Consider the following 27,287-nt stretch of genomic DNA (forward strand, 5'->3'; position numbering starts at 1 on the left):
TAAAAAAATCCATTGCTATAGGTTGAAATTATGAGATGAGTGTGCATGAAAATGTGTATTTTATAATCCTTTATAATTTTATAGTCTGGTATATTAATTAAATTTTAAAGTATAAAGCAGGGCATTCTGTAAGATAGCACTCAGCAGTTTCCAACAGTCTAGATCAACCATTTATTTATGACAGATTATGTCAGGGTTCTTTGGGTTTTTTTTTCAAAATTGGTGATACATGTTCAAATTCTGAGGTTTTTGACAAAGGCTTTAGTAAAACTAGATCAGTTGGATGGCTTTCTTTTTATTTTAGTCCAACTCATGTTTTGTTTGTCAGGAAGACTTTTATTTAACAAATTCTAAAAGATATTTGAAAAATAGTACTTTCCCAGGAAATTGATGTGGGTTTATTTTTATATTGAGCTGTGCAGAAAAAAAAAAAAAAAAGAAAAAAAAGAAGAGGTATATCCACCTCACTTTCTAATACAAAGTTGGTATTTCCTATAATGGTTACAGATATGCCAATGAAAACATGTTTAATGGAAATTAATGAAAAGTATTGTAGCACCCAGTAAAGTCTTACAAAATATTTATTAATGAAGAAATACAATACAAAAGATTTTAAAGGTCAGATCCTACAATGCTTTGCTGAGTAAGGTGGAAGTCAGAAAAGAATGCAGAATCTGACACGAGCTAATTTATTTCTTCTACGAGATGGATGTGTGATCTCTGTATTGCATGAGTCATTTAGGCCCAGATACTTAACAGCATAGAACTTAATAATATATTTTCTTTTTAGTAATTGTCATCTAGCCCTTTACTTATTTTATATATATGTATTAAATAATTTGAAGTTTTCAGAAGACATCGAAAACTCCTTTGCTTAGCAAAAGTGCACAGATTTCTTTGGGTGTTTGGCCTGCCTAAGGACTGCAAAAACAGGCCTTAGGGAAGATCTAATAGGAAACCTATTAAGTGACTATGAGATCACACACTAATCCTACCCTTAGGATAAAATCTAATCCCATATTTTGACTGAAGTGCTAAATTCCTCCTGGCCTGTCATCAGCACTTGCATAATTACTTCTTTCTTGGTTTTGTAAATGTGTAAAAGAGACTGTGCAGTATCAAGCTTAATATATCAATAGCTCCAAGTCCAGGCACCAGATTTCACATCCTTAACTATTTCATTGGCTTTTTTCTTACACGCATCAATGACTCATTCTTTGTGAAGATGGTTTAACCCCTAATTTAACTCATTATGCCAAATTATTATACTGTAACCTATGATTATGACATAATAATGACTTAATTAGAAGTATTAAATAGGTAATACTTTTATTGAAAACACATACAAAAGAAAACAAAACTAATTGGCTGTTAACTTCAGTGGTTCCTTTCCATGTCTGTCTGTAGCTTTCAGAAACTGTTCTGCCAATTTTTTTTAACTTATGTTAAATTATCATTGGAGATGATGTGAGATTTCTAGCCAGAAAGGTAAGTAAGAAAACATGGCACTTTCTCACTCCGCATAGATTTAGTAATTTGCATATTTCAAGGTTCTAACTGTTGGAAAAGTTTGTAAAATTTTGTGTTTTTCATAGAAGATGACATTTAGATCTACTGATGAATTACATTCCAACAGTGCCTTCTTCCATGTATTCAATACTTGAAAGCCACATATATGTAACAGACACATACAATATGCTCTTATTTCTTTGGAAACCCCTTTTATGAACTATCTTATAAACTTTTTGTTCAGGTATGATCAAGGGTACACCATAAATATTTTACGCAGGTACAGCATTGGACTTTGGCTTTGTGGGTTTTGTTTTGTTTTGGGGCCTTTTTGATGTCTGTTGTTTGGGTTTTTTGTTGGGTTTTTTTAGCTTTTTTTTTTTTTTTTTGGTTGCTGTTTTAATAAGATAAATATATTATCCAAATGAGTGATAACAGAGAATTTCTATCTGGTCATAAGGGCAAAGAAATCATCTTCTGAGATTTCGCTGGCAGATTTAGTAAATATTTACTGAATAAGAATAGATTCAGTAAGAATAGATTTGAATTTATTTAGCCCTGTAGTCTCAAACCTTTTTTTTTGAATGTACAGCATGTGCATTCATCGGATTCAGAGACTTCAGCAGCTACATATTCTATTAGATAATTTCTGATGGTTAGTTATTCTTTGAGCTGCTTATTTTTCAGTCCCATCTGAAAGTCTATAACTAGAGACATACAAAACAGTCCAAGAGCTATTTTTTCCTCTTTGTGAAATACCGATAATTTTTAAAATGTTAAATAATAGAATTATTTTCTCATTCACCAATATAAATGATTGAGAAAAAAGTGCTGAATGAAAAACAATTCAGGCCTTTTCATAGTATTACAAATACCTGCATTAGTTCTCATGTTTTGGGGTTTTTTTTTGGATCTATGTATGCTCTTTAATGTTTTTATAGCTGAAAAATTTTATATGAAAGGTCTCTATATTAAAAATAAAAATATCAGTATATGTGGTATAATGCTGGAATTTCAAGTATACAAACATCAAATCCTGTCCTCCACATATCAGAGCAATCAGCTCAATATATAAATTGAACAAACACAGAAACATACAGAAAATACTGATAGTAATATCAGGCTTTCTCAGGTAGAAATTAAGAACGAATCAGGAAAAAGATAAAATAACTGTAGAAGATTACTCGTATGATTATGTTATATTTTTTAGATTTTTTTAAAATTATTGCACCAAATCCATGCACATCTGAGCTCCCAAATATGTGTATGCAATATATTAATAATGAAAGCGATATCAGTGATTAGATTTACTGGAACTAATGTTCAGATCTTCAGAAAAAAAAATAGAAAAATCTGTTTGGCTGAAGATTCAAACAGAAATCTTTACCAAAATCAGTATTATTAACATTTAATAATAATTTCGACCATGTACCCCTTTAAAATCATATTTTCTTTTTCAAATTTGCAATCTGTATATGATAAATTCACTTCCTGTCTTAAACCACTGGGAGTATTGCTGTGTAAGTTGAACAGTTACACATTTCAGTGGCAGAAGTGATGTTTGAATGCAGCTTTTATTAGCTTCCTAAGTGCCCAGTGCTGTTCCCATTGGCAGTGCTCCCATTGACTTCAATCAGGGCAGGAACGGGCCCTAATTTTGTAAGGCACTTTAGGATCCTTTGGGAAGAAAGGTGTTAGAAGAATACAAGCCATAATTATCAAATAGTTGTCAACAAAGTACTCTCACAAATATCTCCCATGTTCACAGAACATCATATTTTAATTTCATGTTGCAGTTTGCTGTAGCAATTTTTATTCTGCTACTGGATTATAATTTGTCCAGGCTCTGGAACACCTTGTGACACCATAATTTCCAAATGTGACATGAGAATTTTGATGTCTGTGTAACGGGGAAAAAAAAGAAAAGCTAACAAAAATGATTATTCTAAGATTAGATAAAATAAGATAGACCAAAATACCTGTCTCTCCTCTGACTGCGCTGTCCTAACTACAGCTAAAACATCCTTTCTACATAAGAATCTGACATCAAGGGTTGAAAGGCTGTATGTATCTAAAGGATGCTTACAAGTTTCAGTTTTAGCAATATTCTCAATATTAAATACTCTATGTTCTGTATGTTATCATTTTTGCATCTCTTAATTTAGACAGTTAAATTGAAATCTTTGATTTAACTTCTGGTAACAAAAATACTCATTTTAAGAGTCTCTGCCCTGAGAATAATTGCTTTCTTCTCAGTATTAATAAACAATTTTGACAATGTTAATCTTTTCAATATTTAAAATGCAGAGATAAATATAAATTTATCATATTCTCAAATAATGAACTCACTAAAATGAGCTCCTTTTTGATCACTGTGGTCATTTAACTTGTTTTAACATGGAGAGGTCCAAGGCCTCTTAGTAATTATTCATTCACCTCCTAAAAACCCTGTGAGTCTCAAAAATAAATATGACCTGATTTTTTCTGAGCGAAATGAAAACAACAACAACAATAAAAACAACTATTCTTATTGATGTGTTTGAATGACAGCTATTTAACATCTCTATAATTCATTCAAATCCTGCAATCTCTATTAAAATTTAAAAAAACCCACCCTGTTTTAGAGGACAAGACAAAATGAAGACATTCAGAACCTATAGCTACTTAAATTCTATATATAGATTGACAGTTCAAATATCTGAATAAATAAAAAAAAATCATTAACCCTCCTAGTACCTTTCTGCCATTAGGCTTAAACATTATTATCAGTAACCTATTCAAGCCAGCAACATTCAACTGAAAGCAAAAAGCAAGCATTTCAGAAACTGAACTAGTTTTAGCTTTGAAGATCCTCAGGACTTTTCAAACATATCAAAATGCTCTCTGATACACACACCTAATTGTATATTTTCTACATGAGTAAATACAGAAAAGACCTTTTCATGGGAAGAAAATACTTTTGTAACAGTAATCATAATCCTAACTTGTTAAGAAACACTTCTTTCTCCATTACACAAACAAGAACTCAGATTAAGCATTGGCATAAGTTTGTGTGTGTCAGACATATATTCAAATTCCAAATTTCAAACACAGAAGTATGTAACCAAAAATTTCTGACAGAACCCAATGGGACAACTGACATAAATAAAATTTTCATATGTGGAAGTAGTCAGAGAATCAAAATTTACTTTGGAAATTTTGTCTTCTTTGCTGTTTTAAATGATTTTGTTTGGGTTGTGAAGTAATACTGAGTTTTGATTAAGTGAACGTTTGTGAGGCTTTACATTGACACACAGACTTGCAGATAAGGGTACCTAAGTCTAAGACAAACATAAAATAAACAAACAGTTTCACTAAGTAACTGTAAATTGAAGTTACATAGTATTGATCAGACCAAAGATAGGAATTTTTCTGTATTTCATCATAGATGATTATATAGAGCAGTAAGTAATTCTCAAACTTTTAAACTGCAAATGAGGCAAAAATAACACATAATTTAACATTAAAGAAAAATAAATCTGAGTTATTTGGACAATTGCTCATAAAATAAAGATAGTCTGATGAGATGGGAGTTTCCTTCCTCCAAAATTAAAGCTCGATCCTAACTAAATCTAACAAAAACTTCTTAGTAATCCAAGAAGTCTTAAGAAATATTTAATTACAGATAACACTTTGTATATAAAATATACTGAAAATTATAGAACACATTCATTGTATAAAATTATGCATGGATAAAAAAATATTACCCATCATAAACACATTCAATTATATCTCTAAAAACTGGTGAATTTAGAATCATTACCTTAACTACTTCTCGTATTTTAGAAAAAACTTTTTGCAAGAGAGTAGTAACTTTATTCTTTAGGAAAAGTATTCTTAAGGAAGAGTTAATGGATGTGTTAGTACAATATGCATTAGTAGACTCTTACCATTAAAAATTTATTAAGTAATATATTGCACGATAAAACTAATATATTCTACTGTTCAACATGATAATATGGCACATTGCCACTTACTTGTTGGAAGTTATTACTTGTCAGGCCAAAAAGTTAAAACATTTCAAACCAATCCGAAATTGTCAATAAGAAGATGAAGTTCACTTTATGACTTAAATTACTCTGCTTATAAACTTCATTATATAAGCACTGCCTAATTACAGGACAAATCCTGTATTTGAGATAAGGTGCATTTTAAAAAATTAACTGAAAACAAGGAAACAAAAAAATCCCTAAACAAACAAACAAACAAAAATCTGAACAGGGTGGTGTCCCAGACACACACATACATATAAAAGCATGTTTATACAGGCATGTATTTGTGTTACAACTTTACACTAATGATGCTATAGGTAGAATTTTTTTTTTCAAAATTCCTACCTAAAACATAATTTTCTTTGACAACCATGAGGATTTTGCTTAAGGTGTTACACCTGCAACAAAAAAGCTACAAAACCAAACACACTTCGTCACTGCCTCACAATGTAAGAATGGAGAGAGGAGAAATGTAGACCATGTGATTCTCCTTAGAAAATCAATAGCTATTTAGAAGAGTACAATATTTTTCTTTAAAAGAAATAAACACACTGAGGAACAATAGCTTAGATCCCTTTGCACACAACCGAGCTCTGTACTCAAAATAAAAAGCAGCTTTCAAAGCAAAGGCAGGCAGTTTGATTCAGTAATGTGTAGGGAAAACAGAATGACAGGGAAACATAAAATTAAAATAAAAAATATGTAACTGTTACCTCATTTTTAAACATTAATGTTATAAACTTGAAGAACCCATCAATATATAATATTTAAAATAATTTCCACCACCAGTATTGACTACATTGCATGATATGTTTGGATGGATGTAAGGCAAAAAAATCCACTTTTAAAAGACCAAGCATAATTTAATCACTTTAAAAATGAAACAACCTTAAGGAACAGCCAAAGCTGTTACTGATAGAGATGATATCACCAGCTGAGATTTGAAACACCTTTGTAGCGGGGATTTTTCTTCTGCATGGTAGGCCAATAAACAGTCTCTAACAGGAAAAGAAAAAACATACAGTGTAAAGACATTACATGCTTCCAAAAAAGTAAAATCAATGGAAGAATTTTCATTCACTTCAAAACCATCAAATATACTGATTAGGCAATTTTTCCTTTGATGCACTTTTCATTATCACCAAAAGAAGATATTTATACTTGGGAATAAATGATTCAGCATAATATTAATTCTTTGAAAGTGGTTCAAGTTGTTTGATGTTAGTGTAGGCATTTCTTACAAATTTGAAAACAGAAAAATGTACATATTCTCGAATTTTGAGCTTAATGTGAAGAATATTGTAATCTAGACATTTTGGCTTTGTTATAAATTACCAGATGCCATCTAACCAGAAGTGCAGCGCTGTACACAACCACAAATAAACTCATGTAACCACATCATTACATCACTTATAGAGTTGTATGTATGGCTTCAAATAAAAAGATGAGAAAACTACTTAAAAGTGGATAATTTATAAATACTAGATAAACTTAACGACATATTCAATTCAACTTAGCAATCTGCCAACTTGAAAATGCTTTTAAAAATGTTTAATTTTCCATATTTTAAAAATGAATTTACAATGATAAAATTGTATCATGGCTGAAGAGTACCAATGCTGAGAACAACCCTGTTATAATTTTCAGCAGAAAGCAACTGCCACTGGGACTAACAGCTTTAGTATAGTTGTAACTAAAAGACTGATTAGCTCACCTAAGCTCAGCATTTAGAAAGTGAACAAATCTTTGTCATTACTTGTAATAATTAATTGCATAATTAAATACCATTATGAATTCAGTATTTTAAAACTAAATTCAGATATCCAAAAGAAAGACCTTTCTAAGAACTCTTGCCTTTGTCAAAAATACATTTGTTATGTGTCTATTTATCCATTTGACTGGACAAATTAATTGCTATAGTTATAAAGTTACAGAAAGTCAATTTCAGGCCAGTTTTGCCATGTGATATTATGCCAAATGTAAAAGGTAGAGGCTTAAAGTACTGGAATATTAATGCCCCTCAATCCATATTCAGCCACTTGAAAACTGGATTTGAGCCCAAACTTTTGTTCCTAGCAACTCCAACCCAAAATTTGTATTACTGTATTAGAAAAGTTGAAGCATTGTATGACTGGACTGATTTTCTGGTGATTACATGGATATAGCATTTATCTTTTACATATGCTCTATGAAGAACTTTTCTTTCATTCCAAGCCTAAAAGCTTACATGGAAATTATCTGGAAATATTACATGGAAATATTCTTACATCACAGTAAAGACAATTTTAATTAAAGAAATAAAGGTAGATCTAAGTGTAGATGTACATATATATGTATATATGCATACTTATATATATGTACACATACACTTTCATATATATATACACACACACATATATGTTGTTTTTTTAAAGTACAGATGGCAAAAAAATACAAATATTTAAAATAATAATCTAGTTGGCAATTAAACACTGTTTTCAGAAATTCATAAATTGGACTAGACTTTTACCTTTCAAGTTTGAAGAATTTAACTCAGTGCTTTTGCTCTAAGCATTTTTGAATAAAGTTGATATGAAGTCTGACAAAAGCAATCTCATACCTTTTCCCCTTCCTCAAATATGAACATAAACTTTTTGCCACAGAAATGGTACAAAATTACCAAACGTGTTAATAATCTACTATTCACAAAATCAGATATACTGTTGAAATCATGAGAAAAAAATATTTTATTAGATTAAATATTGAACTACACAATTATTATTTCAACCTTTTATCTTATCCCAGCCTGGACATTTTTGGAAGATCACCCAGAACCATGTCATGATATACAAATAGTAATCTTGTGTCCAGCCAGGAAAAAAAAAAATCATTTATGTTTGACATGGTAGGAAGTTTTCTGCAAAATTTAAAAATACTGTAAATATAAGCTTGCAAAATTGCAGCAAAAGTAGTTGCATCTTCCATGGCAGAAACACCACAAAGGGAACAATTTTTATCAATAGGTATTTAATCTAATTCCGGGTTTTGGGACCAAGTCCACAGAATTAAATAGAGGTATATTGTCTGTTCATGTGGTTCTTCATTCTGAAGAGCCACATGTTTATCTGTGGATGTAAACTGTACTTCCCATATAATCAGGACAATATGAGTCCAAGATAAACTTTACAGTGCCATATCACTGAACACATCAGTGTTTAGTTAATTTGTCAGCAGATTGGAAATAGATGAGATTCATTTTAGAGATACATAGCAGCACTACTAATGTTTGTAATTGCTGTATTCAAGTTTTTACTGTACAAAACAAAAATACTAAGAGAATGGCTTATTTCAATGACAAAAAGCCAGACTTACAGGAGCAAGGTAAATATTTTGCAAGTTCCTCAAGTCAATGGAATCCAGTTGTGTACTCACATAACTAGAAGCAAAATGTGGCCCATTAGCTGTAAGTTAAGTAGTTAATTTGATAACCATTTAATTACAAACTTCATTACACTTTATTTCTTTGTATATTCAATTAACTAGATGCCTCTTGTTCCTAGGACCTAAATATGTGTTTTTCTCTGCCCCATCTCTGTTCTGTTCAGTGTTTTAAGAATAAACAATTATTCTAAAGTGTAACAGTGCTTAGCATTTCTGGAGTATCATCATACTGCTAGAAATTCTGAAATGTAGCTGAATAATGAGCAGGAAAAAAATAAATTGCAAAAACTTGTAGTATTAGGATACTATTTATGCATAAATGGAAAAAACCACAAATATGTAAGACAGTATTGCTGGACTGTAAGGAGATCTGTGTGCTCTCTTTTCAGCAAAATACATTGCAAAGCTTCTTAGAAGGGTTGGGAAAAACAAATAGTGTGGCTGCCCCATTCAGATTGCTGCTATCCTGCCCACTTCTCTCACAGAAATGCCTCACTCATCTACTCCTCCATCCTCTTGTCATTCCTTAGCTTGAGGTCCTGCATTTTCCAGGGTAAGTGGATGCTGCAGAACAGAGGTGCAAGTTCTCTACAATCAAATAATCAATAGAAATGTGACCACTGTTTGAAGGCTGACAGCTATGGCATTGTGTCTGCCATTCACTTCCTCTTCTCTCCCCATTTTTCTTGTTTAATGCCAGTAGTGCCAATAGCATTCTCAGTTCTGCATAAGACAGCAAAAGATTTCAGCTCCTTCTCTGGTTTGGAGACGCTGTAATTCAGTATGCCACTCTGTAACCTAATGAAAGGCTATTCAGGTTCCCTGGAGACACTGAGCAATATAAAGAACCTGCCCTCTAAAAATGAAGGAGTTCTTGTTTACCCTGTCCTTCAGGATGTAGTGCCTTAATGGACTCGGCCCCCTGAGAGGGAACCATATGCATTAAACAGACTCTTAAGTTTCTGTAAGAAACAACATGCTGGTCAGACATTTTAGCTCCAGCTAAACAGAGATCTAAACAACCTACAAAACCAGGATTTTGCCTTCGTTTTTTCCAACAACCACAATTAGCTATTTTTGCCTTTCCAGATGTATCTTCTACATTGTGTTTACCACAGGCCATAAGCTCATCTTTATGCTCTTTAACCATTTTTAAAAATTACTTTAATAACTAAAAAACAACTAAATTATTATGTGATATGAGAAAAGGTACCACTGTATCTGAATTCCTCTAAGAAATACCTACAGCTTTATAAAAAAGTTAAAACATAGGAAAACATTAAGAAATTAAATATTACAGTATGCAGACTCAACTGAAGATGTTTTCACAACCTTAAGTGACCATTAAAATACTGGATGGTAAAGATGTATGTATTAAAAATAAAGGTGTGAGAATGTGGGCTCTAGAACTACTAAAGTGGAAGCTGAATTTTTGTCAGACTTTAAACTGATGAGAGGACTGACATAACATCTGGTGTTTCAAACAGTGTGTAGGAATGTCTAGAAATTCCAGGCTATATCTTCGGGGATTAACCACTTGAAATTCAGCTCATTTTGTTAAAGATGAGAGTAAAATATGAAATGAAGGGAAGGGAAGGGAAGGGAAGGGAAGGGAAGGGAAGGGAAGGGAAGGGAAGGGAAGGGAAGAGCAGGTCTCACTCATGTTTTGTTTCCAGTAATTATATTGAGAAACCAGGATTCTCTTCCACTTTTTTTTTTTTTTTTTTTTGTTGTTGTTGTTGTTGTTGTTGATCACAGAATTTCATGCATTTAGGAACTTTTGAAGTAAAATGTGAGATCACATGAGTGATTCAGTAAGCTCAATATTACTTGTCAAAACACAAAAAAAGGAAAAAAAAAGAGGGGAATATCACTTTATCAACTGACCTAAACCAGTCTTATAATGAACCTAAAATAATATTCAGAATTCTCAAAATAGGGTGGATTTTTCTTCAAACAAATTATTTTATCTCTTATCCTCTTTTTGAATCAGAGGGACATCTCGCTTTGCCAATTTCTATTCCCATCTACCTTTTCTTACAATAATTATCCACAGATGATATATCATACTAGCCATTGAGTGGGAACTCCTACTTCCATTGAAGTCCTCATTCACAAGTAGCCCTTTCAGATAAGTCTCAGGATGATTACTGACTAAAGAATATTATTTTTCATTCTGTATTATTTTTCAAGGATTTATCTTCAGGAATGCACTTTGTGTAGGCAATTGATGTAATTTAATCTTTTTCTCCAGTAACACAAGTGATAACATGTTTTTTTTTCTACTGAAGGTGAGTTGTCAAAAAGATTTAAATTAATTGCTCTGGTTGTAGAGTAGGCCATTAGAAAAATCCTTCATTAGCAGTTATCAAATGCGTGTAGAACACATGGAAGCAGCAGTACTACCGACCTCAGAAATGGCAGTGTCAGAATGCAAACATAAACAGAATGTCAGGGGATTTCTTTCAGCTATTTCTTACAAATCCAAGCAATTCCTGCTCATTTACTCATTTGCGGATGCTGCCTCTTTGTGGCAGAATGCCATGCAAAATGTACCTTTCACACTAAGGACCTCATCCTATGCTTGTACTGACACCTATGCAAACTCATAAACATGAGTTTAGAACCACACAGGAAAGATGTATATACACATGAACAGACACAAAGTTTGCAGGAGCTTCTCCTTCAATCCTCTCTGAGCTAGCCTTTCTCTGGCAAAGTCAGTGAGGCTGAAAATTTTCTTACTTATACCCATTTAACAACAGCATGCCTCTACTGAGCTTAAATGGAAGAAGAACCGGGCCACTGGTTTCAGCAATAGTTATAAAGACAGCAATTCAAAGTTAGGGCTCCAAAACTGCACCTCAGGCAGCCACACACACATCTCTCACTGGTGTCAATGGGAAGTCTGCAGGATAGAGAGCAGTGAACAGAATAGCCATTTGTTATGTCTCTTGTGACAAAAGAACACTCCTCAACTCTGCATTTCAAACTGAAATAACACTCCACTTACTAAACTGTCCAAGCTAAATACAGTCATGCTTGTTTTTTGAGTTTTTTTTTTTGCTTTTGCTCAGTGTGGGTGGCATAGAGGGAAGAACACACGCCAAGAAAACATTTTTCTTGAATTCCAACAGACCAGTTATACAGCTTTGTTTTTGTAGAAAGTGACAGATTGTACATGGGTAGGAAATTCAGAATAGAACAGAGCCCTTTAGCAATAAAAAGATGTACTAGTGAGCAACTCTGGAAACAATATTAAATATAATAACCTAATGAAGAAAGAAAAGACGTGAAATATCACTTACCCTGTTCCATATATTAGAGAACACCTCAGTAAGGAAACAAAATACAAATATAAAACTATCCTGTTCAATATGTTGTTGAAACATATACCCCTGTGCTGCTTTCTGACCCATGTTATATATGCTGGTAATTACCACATGTCATGTTTCAAAAACAGAGAACACATTATGTTTTGCCTAGAAACGTCAGATCTTTCTGATGAGCCAGAATTGCTAGTAAAGAGAATCCAATGTACAAACAGATTATTTTGGCCAGAAATTTTAAAGTTCAGATACTCATTACTTCAGGATCTTACATTTGAAATATTTACCAAGTGTTTATTCAGAAACTATTAAAAAATCACATGTGCTGGGATACATATGAGACATCAGTTGTCCCATCTTACAGTGATACTGTGTTTATGAATATCCTTGCCATTGCCTGCTGCCCAAAGGGGGAAAGACATTTTATAGAGATGTGTACAGTCCATCATTTGGTCTTTCAGGATGCCAGTAAACATGTGGATCTGTACAAGTGCAATTGTACTCGACTAAACAATCATAAACTGGCTACAACAGTTGCAAAATCATTATATTTTGGTTAACTAATACAAAATTAAAAAAAAAAGAAAAAATGAAACCGACAAATCAAAAATGAACCTTTTTTTACTGATAAAATGAATGCCTTCTACATGTCCCTCACTAGTTTGCCCAACCAGACTTCTGAGCAGGAGGTTGCTAAAAGACACATTTTTTCAATAGAGAAACATGATTTTTTTCCTATTGTGATCAGATTTTATGTCTCCGATTGTCTGTTAAGATTTGGTCATAACTGGCATTATCTATAGAGATTTAAAAGGTCTTTCTGATACTATATCAGATTTGGGAAAAAAGCTCTCACTCTAGTGCAATACTTTAAAGCAATCCACAACCTTTGGACCCCATCCTAAAAAAAAAAAAAAAAAAGGAAAGAAAGAAACACTCAAACATTCCAGTATTTTTACTTGTAAGAAGAATTCTGCATCCTCTTTCCTAATTTTTTGGGCTTTTGACAAACTTTGCCCAATGAGTGAATCTCTAGAACTACACGCATTGGTAAAGTTGTTCATGTGCTTAAGTGCCTGCAGGATGAAGGCCTAAGCTGGGACTTCTTTCACAAATAGAGATCCTCAAGTGAGTTAAAAATTTGCAAGATTAGGCCCTAAAATAGTGAAGGAAAGAGAAATGCTAATGTGCATATAAAAATAGGTGCTACAATAAAATATTTTTTTATATTTCATCAATAAGTTATTTTCACTAACCAGTTATGGATCATATATCTCTGCACTCTTTAATGATTTGTCCACATCTACAGTGATCCCTTTAAAGATCATAATATATATTTTTTTTAATTCAAAAGTCCAGAAAGTATACAAACACATCCTTAAAAAAAGGAAACCTTGTATTAAAGTCGGGGTGTGCTAATCTCTCCATAAAAGCCATTTAGACTCACCCATGGCTAAAAGGGGAAAATGTGCGCTGTACTCTTCAACCAGAGAGAAAATTAAACTAAAGAATGTCTGAAAAAAAAAAAATTAAAAAAAAAAAAAGCACGACCTGAATCCTGAATGTGACCTGACAAGAAACCATGAAACATCCTGCCACCTTCCCCAAACACACATGGACACCCGCACAATGCCAGTGTTGTGCCCATTTTACACAATAGGTGGTTTCCGACTTCCAAATGCAGTAACAGAAAAGAAAAACCAAAACCAAACCAAACTGAACAGCACACCCTTTCAGAATCATTCCCCGAAGCTGAAAAGTCCTGTGCCAAGGCACTTCGCCCTACAATAAAATGAATTAAAGGGGGAAAAAGAGGAGGGGGGCGAGGTGTGTGTGTGTAGGGAGGTCAGCATTTACGTTTCTTTGTTTTGCGTGTGGTTGTTAAATACAAATACTCTAGAGAAGGAGCTGCTGAGACTGGCGAGGGGACGGGGGGCGGGGGGGCTGTTTCTCAGAACTGGCTGAATGTGGTCTGTTTTTCCAGCACTTCGAGGTAGTCCGGCTCTGCGTTTAGTTTTGCTTTTAGCTCCAGATACTCGTTCCTGTTGGGCTCTACATAGACAGTACTCGGGGGGCTGTAGAGCACCGTCTCCCGGAGCCTGGCGTCCCCCGGCCCCGGGTGCAAGTACTGGTGGGCACGCCTAAGGTCATAGTTGGGGGAGTACGTGTAGGCGGCGGGGAGCTTGGGGTAGTCGGGGAGGGTGGAGCCGGGTGTACCCAGCGTGGAGGGGGAGTGTTTGTCGGGCTCCAAAATGCCCCTGTAAAAGCGGTCGGCGTCTTGCACCGGCGAGAGCAGCTCCTCCCGCGGCTCGATGGTGCTCACGCTGTACGCGGGGCTGCGCGCCGGCGCATCCTCCCCGCCGGGCGCCGGGGGCGCCGGGGGCGGCGGCGCGCCCCCCCCGGGCGGCAGGGGGTGGCTGCTGTAGGTGACCTTGAGCTCGTGGAGGTCTTTGTAATCCTCGCCCGAGTTGCCTTCCCGGGAGCGGTAGATGGGGTTCTTGCACATGTGGCCCAGGGGGTGCGGGATGTACTCGTAGACGTGGCCGGCGGGGGTCTTCACCTTGGGCAGCGCCGCGCCCCCGCCGCCGCCGCTGCCGCCGCCGCGGTGGGGCGGGTGCTGCTGGAGGTGGGGGTGGTGGTGGTGGCCGCCGCCGCTGTAGACGCTGTACTGCATGTTGAAGGAGCTCACGTCGGAGTTGTTGGCGCTGGCGTGGTCGCCCTGGCCCTTCTTGCGCCGCTTCATCACCAGGACGAAGAGCCCCGCCGCCACGAAGACGGACATGATGAAGACGAGCAGCAGGCTGAGGATCAGCACCGAGAGCGGCACCGAGGAGCTGCCGGCGCCGCCCGCGGGCGCGGAGCCGCCCGCCGCCGCCGCCGTGCCATTGAGGCGCACGGTGGAGGAGGACGGGGTGGTCCTGGCCGGCAGCTGGCCCGGGGACGGCGTGGGCGTGGAGACGACGATGTCCGAATAGTCGGGGCACAGCAGCTCCGCCCGGACGGCCCGCATGTCGCTCTGGGCAAACTTCTTAGGGGACTCGCAGATCACCTGGTCCACCAGGACACCGGTGTTGAGCTGTTCCAGCCACAGCTTCATGCCCACCACGTCGCAGGTGCAGTCCCAGGGGTTCTCGTGCAGGTCGATCTGCAGCAGGGATTTCAGCTGGTCCAGCACCCCGCTCACCGGCAGGTAGGAGAAGTGGTTGCTCCGCAGGCTCAGCCTGTAGAGAGACAGACCAGAAAAAATGTTCCCTGGCAAAGACCTCAGCAGATTGTTGTTCAAAAACAAGAGCTGAAGGTTGGGGACAGATTCAAAGGTGCCTGCCTCTATCTCCCGGATGACGTTGTACTGCAGGAAGAGGTACTGCAGGCTTTGCAGCCCATAGAACAGCTCTGGGCTCAGCCGCTCGATCCGGTTCCCATTCAGGTACAGCCTTCGCAAATTAGTTAAATCCCCAAAAGCCCGGTCCTGAATGACCGAGATCCGATTATTGCCCAGATGCAGCAAATCCAGCCCAGTGGCATCCACAAAATCTGCCCTGCGTACCAGCGCAATGTAGTTTTCCGTCAAATACATCTTCTTGGGATTATAGGGTTTGGGCTGCAGTTCAGAAATGCTCTCAATCTTCCTCTCCTGACAATTGACATTGAGGCCCAGATCAGAAATCTGCAAGTTGCAAGTGCAGGCAGTGGGGCACTCCAAAGGCACCGGGGATTTGGTCTGGTAGGCAATGCTGGGGCCATAGTTGCTGTATCCCAGGTCTTTTGAGGGCAGGCGGGAGGTGGGGCGCACCCTTGTCTTGTTGGGTTGGCGGGTCCCTTTGGGGGGCTTCAAGGGAGATTTGTAAACAGCTGAAGAAGAAGTGGCCACAGAGTTGACTGAGGCCGGGGTAGTGTGGAAATACCCTGTAGTGCTCAGTGGTGTCTGAGGTCTCATTTCATAATCAGAGATGAGCCTCCTGGGGCAAAGCTCCTGCTTAGAGACTTCATCCAAGTCTCGACCATGTAAGCGGAAAGGGGTCTCGCAAACCACATCTCCCACCAGCGCAGAGTATGAGATGCTGTCCAGCCAATCCTTTAGAGCAATCAACTCACAAGAGCAATTCCAGGGGTTTTCCTCCAGCTGCAGCTCCACCACTTTATCCATGTGCTGCAGGAGGCCCACATAGGGCAACAGCTTCAGCCGGTTACCCCTCAGGTCCAGGTGAGTTAAGGGCACAAAACGGAAAAGGTTGTTGGGCAAACTGGAGAGGAGGTTATCATTGAGAATCAGCACCTGCAACAGATGCAGTTTGCTGAAGGCATTGGGTTCAATGACGCTAATATAATTATAATCGACCTGTAGGTATTCCAAACTCTCTAGCCCAAGGAAAGTGTCATCCCGCAAAAGTTCCAACTTGTTATTGTTCAAGTGCAGCCTCCTTAAACCTCTCAGACCATGAAAGGCCCCAGTTTCGATGTCTTGTATGTCATTGCTCCCCAGATGCAAAATCGAAGCCCCCGTGTAATTGACAAACTGGTTTGGGTACAGCCTGTTCAAAAGGTTCCCAGACAACAAGAGGTGGTAAACAGGGAACCTTGGTGGACTGATCTCAAAAAGGCTGATGATCCCTCTGTTTTCACAGCTCACCGTTAAGATGCTGTCCTTCTCCTCACAAGGACACGCATTATCACAGATTTCCCCATAATACTCGATGCTTTCTGCCCAGGAAAGGACTAGTGATGTTAAAGCAAATGCGATCGTCTGCAGCATCCAGATATGCATTTTTTTGTTGAGGTCCTGTTCCAAAGTTACTGTAGAGCAGCAAGCATACATTTTATTTCCTGTAGGGATAAGGAGAAAAAAAAAAAAGTAGCATAATAGGGTAGCCCCATAACATTTGAAATGGAAACAAAGTTTATATGTGTCTTCAGTAGGGTAGAGAATGGACTGTTCACCAACCAAAAAAAAACCCCTCCTGTCACCTCTAATTCCCACAGTTTTGGAAACTGGATGACATGCCTTGATTAAAGGGTTGATAGGCAACTCCTTGTGAGTCAAATGCCTGCGGTGTCTAAAAAGGTGAGGTCACAGTAGGAATTGCTCTGGTTCTGTTAGTGTGGGGTGAATTTCAATGCTTCTTTGGATTTCCTTTTCACAACCAGCCCCATAAATATACATAAAATGGCTGTCAGTTCAGTTTCACGTTTCTAATTTAAGAGAAAAGAAACACCATTTTACGAGGTTTCCCACCTCCCCTATTACCCAGCTCCCTCTTCCCTTCAGAGCCTCCCTGCTGAACCCGTGCACCAAGGTCTTCCCCTCCTTTTACCTTGATTTTAAACTGGTGATGGAAATACCATGGTAGGAATCCAAAGAAAAAATGCTCAGTGCTGAAAATGGCATCTTAATTCAACAGAGGGAACACTGACACATTCTCCACATCACACATTTTTTAAAACTCTTTTATGCTGATGGTTTTTTCCCTAGCTATACATTTACAAAGCACACACCCACCCACACAGACATGCACACACGCGCGCACACACACACACATGCACACACGCTCGCACCCCCAGATGACTTTTGTGCAGGAATTCTTCTGTAATGAGATTAAATACATTAACCTCCTACTTCAGTGCACTTAACAGCTCTCTTCAATTACGGAAATTGTGCATCTTTACAAAAGCAAGTAATATTAATTGATATGTGATCCCCTCCCAAGTTATACACAATGTAACAGAGCTCATTTCAAGCAAAAGTCTCCTGTTTTCTCTCACACACACACACACATACATACTCTCAAAAGAAATGTTTTAACCACTCACCCAAAATTTGTGAAAAATGTAAAACATGCAGGTCATCTTCAGAGTCTCATCCATATCTGACATAGCGCTTATTCCCAATGTTCTGCAAAACTAGCCTGGTAGAAGTGGAGAGATCTAAATAGGTCTCATGAAAATATCTCATTGCCAACACTCCAAACATCAGAGTTACTGATTATAAGCAGCGATGGCTGTCAGTGCTCTTCATCCTTTAGGGAAGAAGACACCCAGGCTGATTAAAAGCCAAGGAGGGTAGAAGGGAAACCCTACCATTGACCTACGTCAGTAATTTAATGTCCGAATTCCACCTAGCTGGAAACAAATCCTTTCCTTTTTTGCTGTCTTTCTGACTCCTCGTGGCTTTCTTCTACTTCTACTAGTCTAAAAGCAATATGAATAGGGAAAATAAATGCATTTTGTGTGTCGGTAGGGGAAGACTAATAAATCATCAGGTTTAAATGCTGGGATCTTGGACCAGGCTTGCATTTTCTATCGTCCACCTCAGAGCTCCAATCCTCATGACACAACTCTGGTTTGGAGGAACGCATCCTAAAAAACGAGAAGTCTCAGTACTGCAAGACATCTCCTGTGGCATCAGGTTCAAGGCTGCAAAACTAGCACTTGCAGCAAAGGCAATCATGCAGCAAGAAATCGGAAGTCTCCGTGAATCTTTCTAATTCTGACCAGACGTCAACTGGATTGGAATTACTCAAAGCAAAAAGGCTTCACTGCATAAAGGCAGCAGAAATCTTACTCAAAGGCATGTATCTAGCATATTTTTTCTCAGCTCGATCAGATCCATTCATCCATTAGCCAACAGTTCTTCGGAGAAGAAAAAAAAAAAAACCCACAATGACAACCTATTGAAAACCTGCCCGGTCAGTGTTAAACTCCCAGGCATTTTACAACTTTAATTCAATTATGGTTAGCAAAAGAGGCAAATACAATTTTCCCTCCCTCTCCCTTTCCCCTTTCTCTGACAAAAAAAAAAAAAAAGGCGGGGGATGGGAGGTAAAGAAAATAAAGTTGTAGCTGGCTATATGCAAGGTTGCAATCCCGCCCTGGAAACCCCTGTGTGATGACTGTGTGCTGCTGTTCGCCAGCTCCCTACAGAGGTTCAGATTGAGGGGGGGCCAGGGGGTGGGGGCGACGGGGGGAGGGGAGAAGAGGAAAGGGGTTGCATCGGGATTTTTCTTGCGTGTGTGTGTGGTTTTTTTTTTTTTTTTTTTTTTTTTTTTTTTTCCCCGAAGAGTTCAACCCTTAGATTACCGCACTGCATATCCGGCTGGAAGCAGCTTTCAGTACCGCCGACAGCAGCAGCGAGCGAGCGAGCAGCTCCAGCCGGACGCTGCCACCCAACTGAGCAGCACCCCGAGTTGGGAGAAATGGCTTTCGCGAAAGGGGGGCAAGCGGCCGGGAACTGGGGGTGGAAAGCAACAGCAAGGGAAGACCCGGCGGGGAAGGGGCGGGGGGGGTGGGGGGGGGGGACACGACGAGGAAAGGAAGGGAGGAAGAAAAGAGGGAAAGAGAGCGAGAGAAAAGTCAAGCCCGGTACTTACTTCGCCCGAAATCTCCAGGGCCCAAGCATGGTGGCAGCCCATGAAGATGCCGACCCGCTGCGCGGGCGCTGCGCGGAGCCGCCGGGGCGGCGGAGGCGAGGATGGCAGCGCCGGGGAGCTCGGTGCGGAGCGCGCACGGGCACCCCCCGCACGCAGGCGGCGCCGAGGCACAGCGCGCGCTCAGGGGCGCGCACCCGCGGCCACACGCGCCGCACACTCACACTCACACACGCGCGCGCGCGCGCCCGGGGAGCCGCGGGGGCGCGCCCGCCGCGCACGCGCGCTCGGCGGCGCGCGCCCGCACGGCGGGGGCGTGGGCGGCCGGCGGAGCGCCGCGCTGTGCCCGCGCCGCCGAGCGCAGCGGGGAGGCGGAGGGAGGGGAGCGAGGGCGGGGCGGCGGCGCCGAGAGGGCGCGGGGGGGCGCGGAGGGAGGCGGGAGTGCAGGGGCCGCGGCGAGGGCCGCGCTGTTGGGCGGGTGTCCCCGGGTGACGGCGCGGCGGCGGCAGCAGCAGCAGCAGCCGGCCCCGTGGGGCGTCGCGCAGCGAGCCCGCACCGGCCCCCAGCGCACGGGCACACGCAGGCACACACATGCCGATACGAGCGCGGCGCGCCCGCCCCGCCACTCCTCCGCCCCACGCACCCCGGGGCTGCGCTCGCACTTTCGCTAGCACGGGCCAACTTTCCCCTCGCTCCTCCACCGCTCCGGACGCCGCTCCCGCTGCCCGCACCATTCGGGCGGAGGTCCGCGGCCGTTCCGTCCTCTCCCGCAGCGCTCGCTGGCCGCGGCCGGGCGGCGCGGAGCGGAGCCGCGGGGAGGGGGGTGGCGGGAGCCGCTGGCGCGGCGGTCGGCACTGCCGCTGCTCGCTGTGCGGGAGCCTCCGCAGCATTCGCGAGGACCGCGGAGAATTGGGCAGTCGCGGGGAAACAAAGTGTCGGGTTTCGCTACGCGCATTCTCCGACATCGTGGACGCGGGCGTGTGTCCGAGGCGTTCAGCTTCACTTTTCTCCTCTGCCCACCCCAGAGGCGGGTCGCGGAGGGAGCTGGGGCACGGATGCAACAGCGGCATCTAAGAGACTCTGGCCGCCCCCTATGCCCGCCGGGCCGCTCCCCGCGGCAGCGCCGGGGCCCGCGGAGCCGGCCGCGCTCCCGGGCGCTCCAGGCGCGGTGCGGCGCCTCCCGTCGCCGCCAGGTGGCAGCGCAGGGCGGCGGATGGGCCGCGCGGGGCGCAGCGCGGCGGGGACCGGGGAGGCGACGCGGCGGGGAGCGCGTTCCCTTTGTTCCCGGGGGGATGACCGCCGTCATTAGGTGTGCATGCGGGGCCACACAGGTTTTTTTCGGCGCCAAGGCTGGCTTTAGCTCTGGGGATGCGCTTTTTTAGCGGTTAAACTTCGGGTTTTATTTTTGGCAAAATTGCGTGTTTGGCTGATCTTAAAAAAAATGATAATCATTAGAAGGCGGTATAATTGCGTACGTGCAAAGATGTAAACGTGTTCGCATTTGTGTATTAATTGCTGCTTTGTGCTCTCTAGATTGTAGTACATAAACCTAGTAGTACATAGTACATAAATGTAGTAATTCTAATGGTGTTATGCGCACAGGAACACATGGAGTACATCCCGTGTGTACAGCACAGAGGTTGGAATCCAGCTTTAACTCAAAGGTAATGCTAGATGTATTTGTCCCTCTGTTTTTCCTGTTCTAGTGTGAACATTGAACAATACTCTATCTGTGGTATGTGATTTCTGCACATCGGTATCTTCAGCAGACCTCTGTTAACTCATATCTTAACATCCCAACATGCTAAACCCAAAAATGATTGCTAAAAAATAGCCTTTTTTGTAATGCTCAGCCTTCCCTAGAAGGTATATTCATCTTCTCTGCAAACATAAAAGGAGTGTGACTCAAATCTTGTTTCCCTAGGCCTGAAATAAGCAAGATCTGTTTTTTGGATGGAAGACAAATTTCTTACATGAACCAGGTAATTTTCCTGGCCTTGTAGAAGCTCTTGGAAATCTCAGTGGGACAAAGTACTTAGTTATAGCCTTAAAGGATCACTGAGTTTCCTATTTTGGTGCAAACCCAGTTAATTCAGTGGAAGGTTTTGAATGGCTTTAGATTGTGTTCCAAGGTGCTAGTTTCAGTCAGGAAAAAATACCAAACCCCATCCCATACAGGTGTGTTGGTGGTTTTTTTTTCCACCTACATAGGCTCCTTTAAGCTTTCTAATATGCAACATAGAATTGATGATAGTAGAACAAAAAAAAATCACAGATACTGAACAGAGATGTCTTGCAGGAGTTTCTTATAGCCTCACTATTTTTGAAAAATATCTTTCTTTTGAATTAATAATTCTGCATTTTGAATATATGGGATTCTATGCATATATGCTTGCATTTTTAAGGCCTATCATATTTATAGCATCTGCCTGTTGTTCTCTAAGCTATTTTTCTTTCTGACACACAAAATTAGACAGACATAAAAACTTTTTTATTCATAAGAGCAAAAGATATTTTACATAACCTTGTCAGCTAGGCTGAGCTTAACTCCTTCCTGAAACTGTTTTGGAGAAGTTGACATTTCATAACTATGAAATCATGTTAAAAGCTATCATGTTGAAGTCAACATTGTAGATATATTTCAGTTTAATTTTTCTGATCCTGTACTAGTGAGATATTAAAAAGCATAATCAGTAGAAAGTCTGATTTAATCAAATCTTACTTTCAAGTTGTTACACTGCTAGATGGTTTTAGTAGCATGTGGGAGATTTAAATAGTTATTAGTGTAGAACTATCATGCTGTTCTTCCATTCATTCTTATTCTTAGTCCAAAAGTATTTTAGGCAGTGAAAAGTTATATCTGAATATTTGAACTAGAACTGTCATTTTAAACCAAACCAAAAACATCAAACAGTAAATAATACTAAATTTGTGTGGGTTTTTTTTTTTATTGTAGTGTTGCCTCTTGCTAATTTATTTTTCATCTATCTTTAATTAAACTGGGAAATCCTAAACTCCTTTAAACTGAGATATTCAGAAAGAAAGTTGGAAATAACTAATATAATCCTCATACAGAATACAAGTAGAGGGACCTGAGTGAGGATGGAGCCAGAGTAAAGTTAGTTCAACAAAAGCATATGAGGCATACATGCATTATATGTACAACTTCAAAGTGTTCAGGTGTACCCTCTTTCTATAGTACTACAATTTATAACATTGGCAGGAACAGTTGATCTAGCATGTGGAATCAGACATGGGAAAGCAGGAATTTGGAGGTTCCAAACTTGTTGAATGAACTATATTGGAACAGAAGGATAGGCACTCTTTATGAAAGACAAAGAAAGTGTTGAAATAATTTCATGGTCATGCACTAAAACATGTTAAGGAGTGAAAACTGTTAACAATAGTGCAATAAAAATGTTAAATTTGAGGGTGAAGATGAGATAGTGTCCACTTGAAAAAAAATCATTGAGCAAAGGGTAGGAAAAATACTAGGGATGCAATCTATTATGAATCTGCTGGTCCAGATTGGAGCTGGAAAACAATGCCTACAAATATGGGGAGGGGGGAAATAAAGCTAAGGCTGAGATTGTGTGATCATGCAGATTTGAGTTATTTCTTATGGGCAAGCATCAGCAGAAAGTTCAACCAGTGTTGCTGGGGATGACATGAATTTGATCATGATAGAGGATAGCTTCTTTTATGGAACAGATATTGAGCAAGCAAGAGACAAGGATAAATTAGATTAAATTGTAGTAAATTATAGGATCTGCAGGATAAACTAATGATAGAAAAAAATATAATGATTTTGAGTTTTTCTACTTTGTGTGAAATTTCAAGACCGAAGAATGTGAAGGATCTGTTACTGCAGTCCAGTGTTTCAGAAAGGCAAACTCAGAAATAAAAAACTTTAGTGAGTACTGGAAGAAGAATTCACATAAGAAAAATGCTACTTTATGTAAAAAAGAGAGCAGATATTATTGAATTTTTTACAGTGGAGAAGAAGGGGAGAAATAAAGTAGTCCACCTAAACTGGAATGAAAAAGAATTCCCAGAAGGCCTTAAGCAAGTTATTAAGAGTAAGCACAAAACCTAAAGAGAATGAAAAAGAGATACTGATTAGCAAGAAGAAATCTGCATCAATAATTAGAAGGCATAAAACCAAACTGAAAATGGTCAGAAACTTTGTTAAACAAAAACTTGCATAGAAACCTGAAACAGAGTAAAAACTTGTTAAGCAATGTAAATAAAATGAGAACTTAAGAAGTGGGATGGTTGTTAAAGGATGGGGTGGACATTAAGAATAAAGTAGGACAAGACCAAATAGGTACCAAAAAAGTTGCCTCTGTTTCTGGTAAGAAGAGATGTAAATTTTGTTGTCTAGTGTAAGTAGGAATAGGGTAAGAGAAATCCTCAGTGTATCATGGCACAAGCATTTGGTCCAGCAGTTTTATGTCCTAAAATAGGATCAGCTATTTTGTAATACACATAGCACTGATTTAAGGGTATAAGGTAAGTGGGTCTGGACAGAAATTTTAGACAAAATTAGAGGTCTTTCTGAGAAACAGATGTGTTGAGATACATATATATATATGTGCAAATATATTTCTAAATTCAATTCATGTCTGTCTATATATTGCTTTTCTTTTGGTCTAGGCCGATAGAAATAGTGAGAAATTGAATAATGCATTCTACAAACTCATGAATTAAAACTTTTACTATAAACTGGGAAAATCCAAGTCTATAAAAATTTCATAAATTTAAAGCTAATAGTCAATCAGGAAGGGGTTAGAGGTTGCTATTATAAATTAAGTACTTATCTAAAGGGAAAAGAAAAATGTGATTTTATGATGTATTAGGCAGGATGTCATAATAGGTAAGAAGGCATTATTAGTATTGTAAAGGATGTGCTTTTTCATGAGTTCCTGGTGTATTATGCGTGGTTCTAGTTGTATTTTCAAAGATACTAAAATGAAGTCTAAAGATCAGGAAGAAACTATAGTAATTGGGGCATGGAAAATGTGTCTACAGAAGAGAGATTAAAAAAAAAAAAGGAATACATAGCCAAATAGATATTGAAAGGACATATGAGTCCTTACAAATTCATTTTTAGTTAAATGCTAAAAAACCCCAAAAAACTAAACAAAACAATGTATTTGAACTGAAGAGGGATGTTGGCATGCCATCAAATGCGTATGTGTTGATTTTAAAACCTAGGAAAGGGAAGAAGTTCACTGCCTGTCTGAGACTGGAAAGGTCTTCCAAATAGGTAATCAGGCCAACAAAGTTTTTTTTTAAATAGAAATTGAAAATAAAAAACTTTGTAATTGAATGGGACAGTTCGTGTTAGAAAAGGTACATTTGTGGCAAGTTGGAAAGGGCTTTTTGAAGAAGTTGGAATATGTTTTTTCTACACTTTTACTGTATCTCTTCTCTGCCTGAGGGCTTCCTGCAGGCTCTCAGGTCAGGCATGATGTTTTCTCCCTTTATTGTATAATTTAGATTCTGAGTTATGTTAATTTCTTTCTTTCTTTTGTTCTGCTTTGTATAGGGGACATGTATCTCCTAGAACATTCTGCAAAGAAGTTCTCACATATTTCCTCCTGTTGAGGGGGTCTCCACAGACCATTGGCAGTGCCCTTTATTCTCTTTTTCCTCCCTTTTTCTTTTTCCCCAAGGAAGATTTGAGGTTTGTCTTTTGTTCTTTACTGCAAATTGAAGAATTTGAGTCAGTGGGTAGTACCATCTGGACCAAAAGTTCTGTAGATCTCTTTTTTTTTTTTTAACTAAATATTAAGTGTATTGTAACTCTCAATTGTGAGAATGTAGAAATGTAGATAGTCCCTTTCAGCAATATGCTTCTGTTACTACTTGTGAAAATCAAATTCAACTCAGTTCCATTACCTCAAAAATACTAGCTAAATTTTCAGCATTTTCAGTAGGACATGGCATGGATTAAGCAGCATACTGCAAAAAAATCTCTCTGAAATTTCCTAAACTATTCTGTCATTATACAATTCCTCTGACTTTTCATTTATCTTATCTCCTTGCTATGCTTAGGATTATCAAATAATTAAAATTATTTCATGTCAAATATGTCTAATATAAGGTACCTAATCTATCCATAATAACTGAAATAAAAGGATTTTGATTTCTTCTGGATATGAGCACTTCCTCTGGGATAGCTTCTTAGTTTTTCTGGTGGAAGTTGTAGAGTAGGAAAAGAAGTTTATTAATATCCTTACATACAGGGGTAACCTTAAGGTATAAATCTATTAGGCTATTATTTTCTTTATGCTTTAATTTTCTTACACTAAGCAAAACATATTTACCAGGAGAAACTCAGAGAAATACCAGGTGTTTTCTGCCTTAATGGTTAAAACACTCAAGAGAAGGAGCAGGCTTAAAATTTATACACCACATTAGTTAGCAAAAATTCAAATATGATTAGTATACTCTCCCTCAAACACAGAACCTGACCTGTCCCACCCTTGTTCACTTTGGGGAAGTTGAGCATCCCATGAGAATTTCTAATGGTCTGTTCCTCACAAGCGACAAAACCGGGGGAAGTCAGAAATTGAAAATTGGGGATTATGTGGAAATTAGGCTTCCAAGTGATTCAGTAGTATTAATGTTATTACTGATGTCTTTGAAAAAGATTGCTGCAAGACATGCAGCAAGAAATGTTGATCCTTGAGGCACATGAACATGCCCAGCAAGAACTTCATCAGTCTTAATGGTTTCTGAATACTGGATCTAGGCTCTGTAAATGATAGGTAAGACTACATATATATAGATATATGTACATATATACATATATATATGTGTAAAGTTCATCCTGCATAACTTTAGGGGATACAGGTGCTTAGCTTTATGTTTTGTCATTTAAATAATTTTTTTGAACCTCTTTGAACACACACTAATTACTACAATAAAAAGATAAATCCTTAATCTTTTTAAAGAAAACATTGCTACTCCTATGCATTTCTACATCATATGTTTTGACACATATTTACCAAATATAAACATAGAACATGTGTCAGTTTCACATATTTATGTACATACGTTCACAGACAGATTTTACCAGCTTTGTCCTTACTTAAAATAAATATGAAAATTTATTTAAAAAGTGATATACAAAAATCAATCTATTATTTTATGATTCTACCCAAGAGGCACTGTAACTGTGTTATGATCTATTAAAGGAAAATGAGGAATGTTTTTTGGGGTTTTTTTTTGTATTTTTCAATAAGTAGATTCACTCACTGGAGCATGAAAAAAAGGTGCAAAAGCCTCAGAATTTGCGTGTTTTGGTTACTCGGCGTGACCTGGATTTCATGCCACTGGTGGCTCCTCCAGGTCTTCCTAGAGGGGAGTTTTCATCAGTTTCTGCCACTAGGTGTCCCTATATGTGTGCGGGAAAATCCTGATGGAGACATTAATTGAAGGAGGAGGAGAAATTGAGCAGGAGGAGTAGAAAAGATGATGGTAAACTTCCTTCATGATTTTGAGTTCTGTTTGACAACTGTCTTGCATATTCCTGAAGAGCAAATATGAGTGGATTCATGATTGTGCAATTATATTTCAGAACAAACTTTTTTTAAAAGAAAAATGGAAAATAATGGATAAGGCTCTTA

The 27,287-nt window shown here is 39.1% G+C and overlaps 1 protein-coding gene across 3 annotated transcripts; it reads right to left on the reverse strand.

The window, feature by feature from the left end:
- Window positions 1–563: 563 nt before the first annotated feature.
- SLITRK5 (SLIT and NTRK like family member 5) lies at window positions 564–19,767 on the reverse strand. 3 transcript variants are annotated; one of them, XM_036404274.2, is made up of 3 exons: window positions 19,654–19,767; window positions 18,098–18,192; window positions 564–17,113 (listed from the first exon to the last, which is right to left on the reverse strand). In XM_036404274.2, exon 3 carries the CDS (start codon window positions 17,103–17,105, stop codon window positions 14,241–14,243), a length of 2,865 nt encoding a protein of 954 aa, XP_036260167.1. In that variant the 5' UTR covers window positions 17,106–17,113; window positions 18,098–18,192; window positions 19,654–19,767; the 3' UTR covers window positions 564–14,240. The 3 variants fall into 3 exon arrangements, with proteins under 3 accessions (XP_036260167.1, XP_036260166.1, XP_036260168.1); XM_036404273.2 differs by having other exon boundaries at window positions 18,098–18,303; XM_036404275.2 differs by lacking the exon at window positions 18,098–18,192.
- Between the last annotated feature and the right edge of the window lie 7,520 nt (window positions 19,768–27,287).

Source organism: Molothrus ater, chromosome 2, assembly GCF_012460135.2.
Source record: "Molothrus ater isolate BHLD 08-10-18 breed brown headed cowbird chromosome 2, BPBGC_Mater_1.1, whole genome shotgun sequence".
Taxonomy (NCBI): Eukaryota; Metazoa; Chordata; class Aves; order Passeriformes; family Icteridae; genus Molothrus; species Molothrus ater.

Excerpts from the sequence above, each read along its gene's own strand:
- SLITRK5 (XM_036404275.2), bottom strand. The coding sequence starts at position 17,105 with ATGTATGCTTGCTGCTCTACAGTAACTTTGGAACAGGACCTCAACAAA.